Below are 13,296 nucleotides of genomic sequence, written 5' to 3' on the forward strand. Positions count from 1 at the left end.
AATTATTTTAAGATAATAATTAACTCAGACTGAAGCGAAAAAATGTACGCTTTGGCGTCACTATCTTGACAAACGTGGTACTACACCTATAAAAATTGCTCTCGTTTATTCACATTTACTAACCGTCATGATTGCCGCCTTTCTTCTTTTTTTTTTTTGTTGATTGTTGTCACCGATGAGATATTACTAAAGATGGTCGGCGCTTATGGTAGTTCACGTGCCTGTTAAAATTTAAGTGATTAAGGGGATTCTAAAGCGAAGCTCGAACTCCGACGATGTGACCAGAGATCACTGTTTTTCAAGCGCATCGACATGTCTTTTTATATATTATCACATCAATATTTCACACAACCTATGATACACGCAATCGCATGTTCGTGTCAATTTTCATATAACAAATTCGTTGCGATAAAGCGTCTAAATCTAATTCTAAGAACTCGACGTTATTTGTTCGTATAAACTTCGTGTTTATGGATTACTATTTTGTAAGTACAAGTTGCAAAACTTTCGTATGTAAATGTTGTCACGACTCGACAACTTGAGACACCATGTTACATTAAGAAATGGTAAAAAATATCAATTTCGAAATTTTTGGTCGTTCTCAGTATGAACTCCATCTCACAAACACGTATTAATGCGTATACTTTAATCCTGGAAAAGGATTTTCGAATCTGTGAAGGAGAAAAAAATATTTGTTATACAAAAATTATATGATTTAGTTGGTAATACAGACGATTTTAAGATCCCAATATATATGTTTAAAACATAATAATACTCGATTTTGTTATTTAAAAAATTGTGATTTTAATGTTATTATCCGAGTTTGATTATCAATAGAGATAAAACTGTAAAGAAAAATTGTAATTTTTCGACAATGTATAAGATATTTTAACATTAAAAGTATGCGTACAGCATAATATAATAAAAAATCACGAATTTAAGGTTCCTGAGTACTCAGCCAAGAACTCTGCGTTGACGGTGGCGACACAGAATCAGACGGCGATCTGACGAAATCGATAGCATACATTGCTGCCGGAGCATTTCTATCGGCGCGCTCTTATTAGTACAATTGCAAACATTAATATCTCGATTGTTATTACGCTATATCGCTAAATGGTAAAGGACTTTTATGTTTATTTCCCGTCTACCTTTCTCTAGGCAGTTGGAGAAGTCTCGCGGGACACTGTATATATGGGGTATTACATCCCAAGTGTGTCACTCGTGAACTTTTGGATTTTTGATTTGACTGAAATTTTGATATATTATAATACTTATCGGAAGAAGCTACCAAGATTTTTTCCAAATTTTTTTATCAACACAGTCATAAAATATGAATTTTGGAAAAAATAATTTCTGTAACAATAAATTATTACTATAGAAAAGATAAAAAAAAATGGAAGATCTTTTCTGAATTATAAGTGCTTATAGCCCAGATGAAATACAGGCAGCATTGGTTCTGCATTTTATGTTGTGAGTTTGTTCTGAAAATATTGAGTCATCTAAAAAGTATCCGCGGTTTTTTTGTCACTAGATGTGTGTTGATGGTCATATATCTAGTGACAAAGTACCGCGGATACTTTTTAGATGACCCAATATACATGACAGACACGAAATATACCGCAAGAATAATTTAGAGACGTCTTGGATATATAATAATTGATATGATAGCAGGATATTCAGCATCAGAATCGGAGTTTAGTTATTATTTGATATATCTTGATAATATACAAGAAATAATATTTTACTAAGACGTCACATTAACGTTTCTGGTTTATTCGTTATAATCACAGTATATTCATTATGAATATAGCATTGAATGTTAGCATGTGCTGTCTGGGATAATACGATTTTAAGTAAGCTCGCTTCTGGACCGTACACTTCTAGACCGTACATTTCTAGACCTAAATTCATACTGTAATTCATACTGTAACTCTTCTCTTCAACTGGAGTAGATATCATTTTTTCTAATTTTTTTTTAGGAATGCTTCAAAATTATATCCTCATAAACTTGAAGAGAACTAAGAAATGTTAAATTCTAGAGTTTCACTTAAAATGTTTCATTTAAAGTGTTTTAATTCCTTTTATCTCATACACGTATAAAAACACAATTACTGATTTTTAATAGCAACCAGATGTCGGGCGCTCAAAATATCAATCATTTCTATTGCAACCAATCTTTACATTACTTATCTTAGACATGCTTCTACCCTTATAAAAATTTATGAAAATACAATTCTCGAGTTTCACTTACATTTACACTTCTACTAACCTTGAAACATATTGCAAAAAGCATGTTCGATTATTATGTCCCCTCCCAAAAAAGAATAAATAATCGAAGCTCTTTTATCAAGGCAAGGAGACATTGCGTTTCAATATCATTGATTTCGAGCAGCTACTCATTGGTACTCAATGGCTCGAATAGCTACTCGTTGATAGCTAGTTGGTACTCAATCGATTAATTATGAAACTTGGTCGTATTTATTTAAAATAATAAATATTGTTTCTAGAAAAAATTATGTTACACCATATCTTAGCTGAAAAACAGTTGGAGCATATAACAGCGAATACTCTTTGTAACATTTTTCGTTTATAATCATTTATTATTTTTGTTCATAGCAATATTCCCTCTTTTTGTGATGTTTTTATTGTCTTGTACGTGAGTTCCCAAAATCTATGATGTCTTACTACTATCTCTGAATAATGTCATACCTCCACCTCCGAAGAATCCCCAGTGCCTCGCATTCCCCTTGGAGTTCACGAGTTAGAACTCCCCCTATTACTCAAATGTATTTATACAAATTGATATCAAATTGGCAGCAAGCTTTGCGTAGCATTATTTGACGATAAATTCGCGGCAGAAATAATTTTGTAACGCTTATCTGCAAAAACACAAGCTTACTGCTAACACAGATGGCACCGGATTTGCTACCAAGCTTTGATGCTAAATCGATACCAAATTGTTAGCAAATTGCTTACTCGGCAGCAATATTCTACCATACCAAAAATAGTGCTTTTTTTATGATATGTAGATCAAATAATGACTTTCAATAATAAATTGTAACCGTTTGTGTAACGAGTTAAAAATTTTTAAAATTTTATTAAAAAAGATCTTTCAGAGTAATAAGATATATCTATGTATCTTAAAGGTAATATATGGATAATTTTTTAATAGTAACTTCTTCCAAATCCTGCATGACTGTATCCGCTATCGGATATAATAATCGGGAATAATGGTAAGTTCATTGGAGTGCCAAAAAAATTTGCCTGTAATATACCTACATTGAAAAGAAAAAATAGTAGAATTGAGAATCAGTCGGATAGCAATCGAAAAAATTCATATTTTGATATTCTAATATTCACTAATGTGATCCCATCTTTCAGAAATTCCTTTGATTGCTAATTCAAAAGGGATATTTGTAAATAATGAGATACTACCCAGAGAAGCTAATTTATAGTTAGGATCAATTTGTAATCCATTAAGTTTGCTAACATAATAACAATATAAAATATTGAAATAAAAACTTTGAACTTACAGCGTAAACTTGATCTTGGAGTTTCGGAAATTTATTCATCTTGGGTTGTTTTACGGTCATGACAAATTTGAAAAGAATCTTCAGATGAGGAAGCAAGGAAGGAATTCTTAGAATGATTTCATATTTTGTTCGGAAAGTCCAGAAAATCTAAATATATTACATTATTAAATATTTTAAAATCTTAAGATATTACATTATTAAATATTTTAAGAATTTTTAACAGGGTTTATAACAAAAAGATCTAAAATTTAATTTGTATTTTAATAAAGAGAGTTATTGATACTTATTTTGACATACATACATTTTTTCTAATATTGAACTGTGTAAAACAACGTGTTTTTGATGAAAATGAGACTAGCTTTCGTTAGTTAGTTCAGTTGCTATTCCAGTAAAATTACTATCTTTAATATTGATAAATGAAGAAGAACATTAAAATATTATATTGTTAGCTCATATATGTATGTATGTATGTATGTGTATATATATATATATATATATATATATATATATATATATATATACACACACACATTATAATAATAACATTATTAACCATTGATTCATGCCGTCATGTACTATGTTAGCAATTCAAATGATAAGAATGAAAATATTATGAAATTAAAGTTTTCGAATGAAATAATTTTATGATTAAAATTGTTTATAAGATTTGCTGTTTGTATATGAATGACATTAAATATAGGTTGAAGAGACATCGATATTTTTATCATTAAAAATAACAATAATATAGTCTCCAACTATTCCAGCCGATGAAATCCATTACAGATGTTTTAAATTGTGACGAATTTCTATTGTGTCTCTGAAAAAATTAATTAAATTTCAGTGGTTTCCACCGAGAGAGAAATTAATTGTGGAAACGAGCAAATAAAAAAGAGACAATATTGTAAAGAGAAAATAAATATATTATATGATTAAAGTGGGTGGTCATACTACATTAAGATAAAATATCTAAACTTGATGGATCTATTCAATAAACATCAGTAATTAATGTAACACTATTCTGAGAGAATAACCTATTATTAAAAAAATAAACTCTCAAATAATTTATTTATCCTAAAAAATTTTTATTTATTTTATTCAAACCTAAATCATTACATATTTCATCATATAATTAATCACTTTAAATAAATTTCTAATATACAAATATTAAATTTTAATTTTTTAATATTAATTTTAATATTAATTTAATTAATAATAAATTTATTTATAATTTAAAGTCTAACCGCAAGCCGAACAATTAATTTTATCATTACTCTTACAAATATTTTAAAAATAACTTATTTTCGCGTCGCTAGGACGCTCCGTTGCCGAGTAATTCAAAAAGGTCGCTTATTTTTTTTATCAGACCTCGTATCTTTTCTGTTATTGAATAATAAATTGAATAATAAATTGAAACAAAAATGAATTGAATATGTAAATAACAAATGTAAATGACGTTTATTATAATTATAAGTAACTATATAGCATAAATGATTAGGTTATATACAATCGTTATAATTTTCTGAGTAACTAGCTTTTTTAAAATTGTTTACATCTCGTTTAGTTTCAGAATTATTGTTCGATTTTCGTCTTGAACTGAATTTTTTATTTTGGGAACTGATTTTAATTTTGGGAACAAGAAAAAGTCGCAGGGAGCAAGATTTGAGAAGGCAGGGGGAGGACAGTCATCTGATTTTTGGCACAAAACTTGTGAATTAACAAGGTTGAGTGGGCAGGCGTATTGTCATGGTGAAGGAACATGGTGAGTTGTCTCGTCACAACTATGGTCTCTTTGCGAATTTTTTCGCGCAATCTTTTCAAATGGTACTGACGGTTGATTGTTTGACCTTGAGACAAAAATTACAAAAATTCATTTCGAGGTGAAAATCGCCACGGATACTAAAACACGTTGCACTCAAATAGCAATAACTCTGAAACTAAACGAGATATAAACAATTGTTAAAAAAGCCAGTTACTCGGAAGATTATAACGATTGTAGTGCTACAAACTGCACATCTACGCTGCACTAGGACGCTCTGCTATCGAGTAATTCAAAAAGTTCATTTATTTTTTTATCAGACCTCATATGTTTTCCTTCCAAAATGAATTTCAAATTTTCTTTCATTCAATAATATGTTTTTTAAAAGATACAATAATACAGTATTTTTTTTTCTGAAAGATCGAAGTTTCTACTTTCCATAGTGCACATTTAAAATATAATTTAATATATTTAAATATTTTATAACTTATGTATTAAAAATAAGAATTTTTAACAAAATGTGATTTTTTTCGAAACTATTTACTTACTTTATAGCTTATAACTTTTTTATCAATAAAGATACGTACATTTGCTTGGTACCGTTATATTTTTTAGTTGTCTGACGTTTTGATTGAAAAGAATTTGTTAAAATATATTTATTTTTACGAATGTTCTGAGCAATCAAAGTTGGCCTGGGTATGCCATTCTAGATGTGATGTTTATTTTATTGGTCAAAGTATTTTTATTAAGGGTTAAAGTAGGATAAATACACCGATGTTCTAAATCCCCACGTGTTAGTGCGTATACGTATATATGTGCGGTATGTATGTGTGAGAGTGTCAGGGAGGGGGAAGTGCATACAAACGCTGAGTCCGGGGAGGGGGGAGGGAAGCGCGTCACTGGGATCCGTAAGGAAGAAGGGGGTTTGTTCTCTCTCTTTCTCTCCCTCTCCTTCTCCCCCCTCTCTCTCTCTCGTCCGTTGCGTTCTCTTTTTTTTAGTAATGTAGTACAAATAAAGAGGTTGTATATGGTATATAGAGTAGGGGAGCCAGTTAAGAATGCATAAGCGAAGAGAAAGAAACAGGAAACGAGATGGATCAACATTTTGTTTAATCGCGCATGCGTTGTTGATTTTCAGTGTTAGGTGGGGAGAGTTCAGGAGAACAATATATCGATGCCGCCTCACTCAGCTTTCAAAGTTCTATGCGCGGCGCAACATTAGATAAAGATAAAGCCATCTCGTATTCTTTCCTTTTTTGTCTAACATTTCCACTTACATGAGCCTCTATGCCTTGCCTACTCTATATCTATATATACCTCTTTGAGTGACAAATGACCAAACGTTCCTAATTATTATTAAAACTATCGAATCATTATTAAACCTATTGTTGAATAGCTATCGAACACTTATTAAACTATATATACATACTACTGAACAGCTATCATTATTGACAGATTCTTAATTATCAAGAAAAGGAAGAGAAATTAAAATGCATTTTAAAAAAATCTCATATTTTATTTTTTTTAAACTTGGTATATTTTTTTCTGCCGACCACCAAGTATGTATTTTAAATACATTCTGTAACGCACAATTCTTAACACAATTTCCGCATCGTACAGTATTAGTAATATCCAGATTTCGTAAAGAATATATCTATATCTTCGTAATCAGCATCTGAAGTCTCAACGGTCTCAAGTCATCGTTATCGAATATACGAGCCAGTCATTCACGTTTTTCACGCCCTTTGACGTATACGAGAGCCTTATTGTCATCACTCTTCCGCACCAATTACCATCGTAATCAGACGTTTCACGTGCTGTACGGAATTATCCCGTCTTCCTATTGCAATCCATGATGATAAGCACTCAGCCAAGAAGCGCAATACTTTTCGAATTTTGTCAAGAAATTGGCATGGGACATGTAAATATGTAATAAGAAAATGTAGCTCCTTTTTTTCAACACTGCCACTTTCTTCATAATAAATTTCTTTCCAACGATAAATCCTTGCAGATTCACAAACGTCGGTACAATCATGCACTAAGAAATCTATTTAGTTGAATCAATTAATTTCTTGTTTGGATATGAGCAAACAAATCCTTGGTTGATGCAATAAAATAATTTAGTTGGAGCAAAGCATTTGATTATTGTAACATTTTACTTATTTCTGATAAACATTGACATCTGATAAAGTTGTTTACAACCAAATATTTGGCTTCAAGTAAATTATTTTATTGCATCAATCAAGGATTTGTTTGCTCATATCCAAACAAAAATTAAATGATTCAATTAATGGGGTTTCTCAGTGTGATGAACGACTTTTCAAGACTGTGCTTGATCACAAAAGATGGTTTTTATCTTTTATATTGGAAAGAAGGGGAGGTATTTTTCTTTTATCAACGTTTATGTAATCTTACGTACTATGTTTGACATTCGGCTGTATTTGATCACGCGGTCATGTATGATAGGGCAGAATGCGGGTACATTTTCATTCAAATTCTAATCATATACGCGATACCACTCTTGATGGACTCTTTTTGTCGCTAACAGTCAATAATTATCAAGAGTAATGCCGTTCAAAAAGCCGTTTACGTGGTATAAAGTTTCACTCCTTTCACGAAGGATTTGATAGTAAGACATACGGAAACGTGCAAACATATCATACAATATAACAACTCTACATTTGTCTAGATTCAGATCATCATATGGATAAAATTTTGAATTTAAGTAAAGTTTTACATTAGTTAATTTACAGTTATCAAAGAAAGTTTTATATGCTTTCATGTTATTTTTTCTGTCAGTCTGCAAAGCAAAGATAACATATTGTGATTTTTCTAGCTGAGTTGCAGTCTTGATAACTCAGGAATGCTTCATGCTCGATAGTAGAAGATATTCATACAGATCCTATGAACGGAAATTTATACTCACTGTCAGATATCGTCCGCTTTCCAGGCATGCAGCATGAAGTTAATTTACTTCGTGCAACGTAACATGAGGCATTCGCCACTGCACTTGAATAATTCAAGTGTCGGTCCTGCAGTTGGATTCCTCTCAAGACAATTATTGTCGTTGCACGCTCATATTAAAATCAATTCATGGCGAATATTAATTACCACGTCTATAATTCTCACAAAAACTCAACAATATACTGAATGGCACGCAAAAATTGAAGTATCCGTCATTTGTCACCACTTTTCGCAAAATCACTCGCGATCCATCCAGGATTTAGCATAATCAGAGCGTTGTCATCGCGGCCGCCAACGTTAACGCATCGTTTATAACTTTTGCGAGTGTTGAACACGTATATTTCAATTTATATCATTATACGAATAGTGTAAGCGATAAATTTAAATATTTCGTGATTTATTTATGTCAAAATTGCGTTATGAATAAATTTGAAACGGTAAATACTTTGCGCAAGACTTATGATAGAAATTCTAATATCAAATGTGAATTGATAGCATATGCTTTAGATCATATTGTATAACATGAAAAATGAGAATATTAAAAGGAATATTAAAATTATATTACTCTTTGTTTAAAATTATTTAGTCCTTTGTCTCTCAATCATTCCTTCTTCATACCGTATTGAATTAGTTGATAAGAAAGCACGTTTGGCCATTTGTACATTATTAAAAAAATATTTATAATTGCTAAGTCATATCATTAAAAAATTGTAAAAAACAAGTACCATATCTATTTAATAAAATCGTGTGCGAAAGAGAACGTTAGAGTTGGAGAGAGAGTGCAACAGGAGGAAGAGAGAGCACAAATATGACGATAAATATAGGACCGCAGTGGGTGGAAGAGAGAGCATAAATATGATGGTTAGGTTAGAACTACGAGTGGAAAAAAGAGGGCGAATAACATGATAAGTAAAATCGTAACAGGACAGAGAGGACAACAAGTTAGAAGGAGAACACAACGGGCAGAGAAAAGAAATAAACCCTTCTTCCTTCTCTAACAAGAATCCTACTTTCCCTTCCCTCGGACCCAGCGTCTGTGTGTACTTCCCCCTTCCTGCATGCTCACACCACACATATATACTGCATATACGTATACGCACTAATACGGGGATTTAGAATCGGTATATCTATCTTACGGTTAAAAATCTATTAAGAATTTTTTAATTGATTTTTGACGGAGTTATGGGCAATCAAAATCAGAATACTCTTTTTCTTAAACCGCGAGTAACAAAAAATCGTAGGGATATTTTTAAAAAACCATTTTGTAGGGAAAACTTCAAGTTTTTACGATAAACAATCGGAAATTTTCGCAAATTTTTTTGGGCATGTAACTGGTTTACTAAGCAAGAAGAAAATTTCTTATTTTTTTCAGCTTATTGTTTTCTATAAGTAAAAATTATCGAACTTACAGAAACTAAAAACATACAGTAATTTCGAAAGTAGAAATTTCAAGCTTTAAAACCTTTTCTTTTACTTAAATTTCGTTCATTTTTAATGAAGTTATTGTACATACAATTTTGAGCTAAAAAATGATGACGAGGGCAAGTCAATAAGTTCTTAGAAAATCTGTCAGAGGGGACTCGCAGTGTCATGTCATATTATTTTTTGACAAGTAGCATCTTTCAGCTGATTATTGTCAAATTTTGAGCGGAATTCATCGCGTGGTTTCATTTCTGTAGACGATTAAAGCAAACAACCTTAATATTTTTTGCAAAATGGAAAAAAAACAAGTTTCGTGCAGTGATCAAATATCTACATATGAAAGGTTTAACGCCGAAAGAAATCAAAACCGAATTGGATAATATTCATAGCACATCTGCACCAGCGTTTGCGACTATATATAATTGGGTGAATGAATTTAAACGTGGTCATATATCCACATATGATACATCTCGTTCGGGACGTCCAATTGAGGCTGTTATGCAAGAAATCATCGATAAAGTTCACGATATTGTTTTGATTGAGCGACGAGTGAAAGCGCGAGCTTGTTGAGGCCACAGGCACATCACGTGGCACAGTGATTTCAATTTTGCACGAACAATTGAGTATGAAAAAGCTATCGGCAAGATGGGTGCCGTTTGCTCACTGTGGACCATGAGCGCGATCATGTGACGATTTCAAAACAATGTTTGGAGATGTTTCAACGTAATCCAGATAAATTTCTGCGTCGATTCATTACTGTGGACGAAACATGAATCCATTACTTCACACCCGAGACGAAGGAACAGTCGAAACAATGGACTTCACCCAAGTCCGAAGAAAGCGAAGACCGTGAAGTCGGTTGGAAAGGTGGCCATAGTTTTTGGAATGCACGCAGTACAATTCATATCGATTCCTTCCGTCGAAGCAAACGATCAATAGCGATTACTAAGCCTTATTGGATCGTTTCAACAACATTTTAAAGAAAAAACGTCCCCATTTGGCGAAGAAGAAAGTGCTCTTCCATCAAGACGATGCACGGATTCACACGTGCCCGGCACCGATGACCAAATTCAATGAATTCCACTACGAATTGTTTCCCTATTCAGCATATTCGCCAGATTTAATCCCCTGTGATTATTTCCTGTTTCCAAAAACCTGAAGAAATGGTTCGGAGGAAAGAGATCACCACCAGAGAGCAGCTCATCGCCGAAACAGAGGCTTATTTGGAAGAGTTGGACAAATCATATTATTCGGACGGCTTGAAAAAGTTGGAGAATTGTTGGATCAAGGGTATCGAGCTGAAAGAAGATTATGTTGAGAAATAAAAATGAATGTCGATCAAAAAATATGTGTTTTACTATATTTTTCTAAAAACTTATTGACTATATGCTCTCGTATTATACTTTTGATCAATCCAATATGTACTTCTTTGATTCTACAATTTATGAAAATGATAAATTTCACTGGATTGAATAATGTGACGTTACATGAAAGAATTAACTTATAATCATGAAGTTCATTATACTTACTTTTCCGGTAAGATACGTGGTTTGGCATAATCACCCGGCCATTCATATAAATTTGGCAGTGGACTGTCGTAGTTGGCATCATACATCTTACTTATGATGAATTGTCGTTTATCTTTTGGTTCCGGATATTCACTTGCTAAACCACCTATAGATATAACAATAGATAATACTAAATAGTATTTTACATACAATTCCGAAATTATAACAACCTACCTTTAGCATAAGCATAATCAGCTATTTTAATCGCGATGTCGATAGAACACTCACGAATATTATTTAATGGCGGATATAAACTACCTCTTTCAAGATCTTCATTTTTTACATGATCGGCGACAGTTTGTGCCGAGATCAAGAATAAATCTTCAGTAATATGATGTACGCCGGTAGCAATAACCCCTAAAGCGATACCAGGAAAGATATACGCATTATTACCCTGTCCAGGTTTATATATTTTGCCATTATGTTTTACTTCACCGAATGGCGAACCCGAAGAGAATACACATCTACCCTAAAACATAGACGTTTAGTCTGACGAATGAATTTAGTGTGTTAAAAAATAAAATTATCATTGTATTATTTAAGATTTTATTATATTCATACATCAGTATGATCATACGCTTGTTGCGCCGTACATTCAGCTTTACTAGTTGGATTACTTAAAGCGAAGATCAACGGCCTCTCGTTATTTTTTGCCATTTCTCTTAAGACTTCAGGAGTAAATGCCCCTGCCGCCGCCGAAGCGCCTATGTGAACATTTTAGTTCTATACCAAGATTGTTTTTCTTTGAAGAAATCTGCTTACCTATCAAGACAGAAGGTTTAATTTCTTTCACAACTTCGATTAATGTCTTCATCACTTTGTAGTCCTTCGCGTACCAGATCTTGTGGCCTTCTAAATTACCCTCGGACCGATTCTTTACGAGTAACCCATCAATATCCATCATCCAAATATTATTGCGCGCTTGTTGTTGAGTGCAACCGTCAGCTTCCATTGCTTTGACACAAAGATCAGCAATTCCAATAGCTGCCTATAATAAAATAAAATAAATATTGTTATAAAGCGGACTCAAAACAAACATAAATGTTTAATATCTTCGAAATAATGCTTGCATTATGTTGAAAATTTACAAACCTCTCCGGCACCAAGAAAGACAAATTTATTATCTGCCATTCTTTTTTTAGTTATTCTTTGCGATGCTAAAATTCCAGCCACAACAACCGCAGCTGTACCTTGTATATCATCGTTGAATGTACAATATTTATTTCTGTATTTGTCTAAGAAACGGAAGGCATTATGATTTCCGAAATCTTCGAACTAAAATACAAAAAGCGTGCAATATTACGTGTACGTATCATAAGGTTATTTAACAAAATTTGAGTTAAAGACATAATACAATATATATTTAGAAACACACGAATTTAGCTTACTTGAATAAGAACATTTTGTCCATACTTTTGCACACAAGCAGCCATAAATTCATCGATTAATTCATCATACTCGGCACCTTGGCTCCTGGACTTATTAAGACCAATATAATGAGGATCGTTTCTTAGCTGTTCGTTATTAGTACCTACATCAATGGTAATCGGAAGACATTGATGCGGTTTGATACCAGCCAGAGCTGTATAAAGTGCCAGTTTTCCAACGGGAATACCCATGCCGCAAGCTCCGAGATCACCAAGACCTAAAATTCGTTCACCATCTGTTACGCAGATGGCCCGCACCGCTTGTTCTGGCCTAAAAATGCGATGGAAATCATCGTGATCAACATTGATGATAAATTAATATCCATACTATATGTAAAATAATTTCTTTCTTGCAACGCAACAAATGTAATTATACTTTTCAAATCAAATGAGTACAGAAGATTCAAATACAATCGCGGCTAAATCTTGAGGTCTAATAATATATAATATATAATAATATTTATATATAAATTTTAAAGACATTTTCCAGTTATGTAAATAATATAAACTGTATGCCGATTATTATTTATCGGATATGAAACACAATCATAAACTAAACTAAAGCTGATGAAGGAAAAATGCATTTAGCAAATAAGAAAGTCACAGTAGTGAAAAATGGTGTGGCT

At 32.4% G+C, this 13,296-nt stretch overlaps 1 protein-coding gene across 2 annotated transcripts in view; it reads right to left on the minus strand.

The window, feature by feature from the left end:
• Positions 1–3,775: 3,775 nt before the first annotated feature.
• LOC105147132 (Malic enzyme b) overlaps positions 3,776–13,296 on the minus strand; it is a 36,340-nt gene continuing 26,819 nt past the window's right edge. Inside the window, exons 5-11 of one of the 2 annotated variants that reach the window (XM_011057932.2) lie at positions 12,632–12,941; positions 12,336–12,518; positions 12,006–12,231; positions 11,805–11,947; positions 11,418–11,712; positions 11,205–11,349; positions 3,776–4,350 (exon numbers count right to left, since the gene is read on the minus strand). In XM_011057932.2, coding sequence (XP_011056234.1) covers positions 4,311–4,350; positions 11,205–11,349; positions 11,418–11,712; positions 11,805–11,947; positions 12,006–12,231; positions 12,336–12,518; positions 12,632–12,941 — 1,342 coding nt within the window. In that variant the 3' untranslated portion in view covers positions 3,776–4,310. Of the gene's footprint in view, positions 4,351–11,009; positions 11,111–11,204; positions 11,350–11,417; positions 11,713–11,804; positions 11,948–12,005; positions 12,232–12,335; positions 12,519–12,631; positions 12,942–13,296 lie in introns of those variants that run through there. The other variant, XM_087405951.1, reaches the window with a different exon arrangement.

Source organism: Acromyrmex echinatior, chromosome 4, assembly GCF_024713525.1.
Source record: "Acromyrmex echinatior isolate Ae372 chromosome 4, ASM2471352v2, whole genome shotgun sequence".
NCBI lineage: Eukaryota > Metazoa > Arthropoda > Insecta > Hymenoptera > Formicidae > Acromyrmex > Acromyrmex echinatior.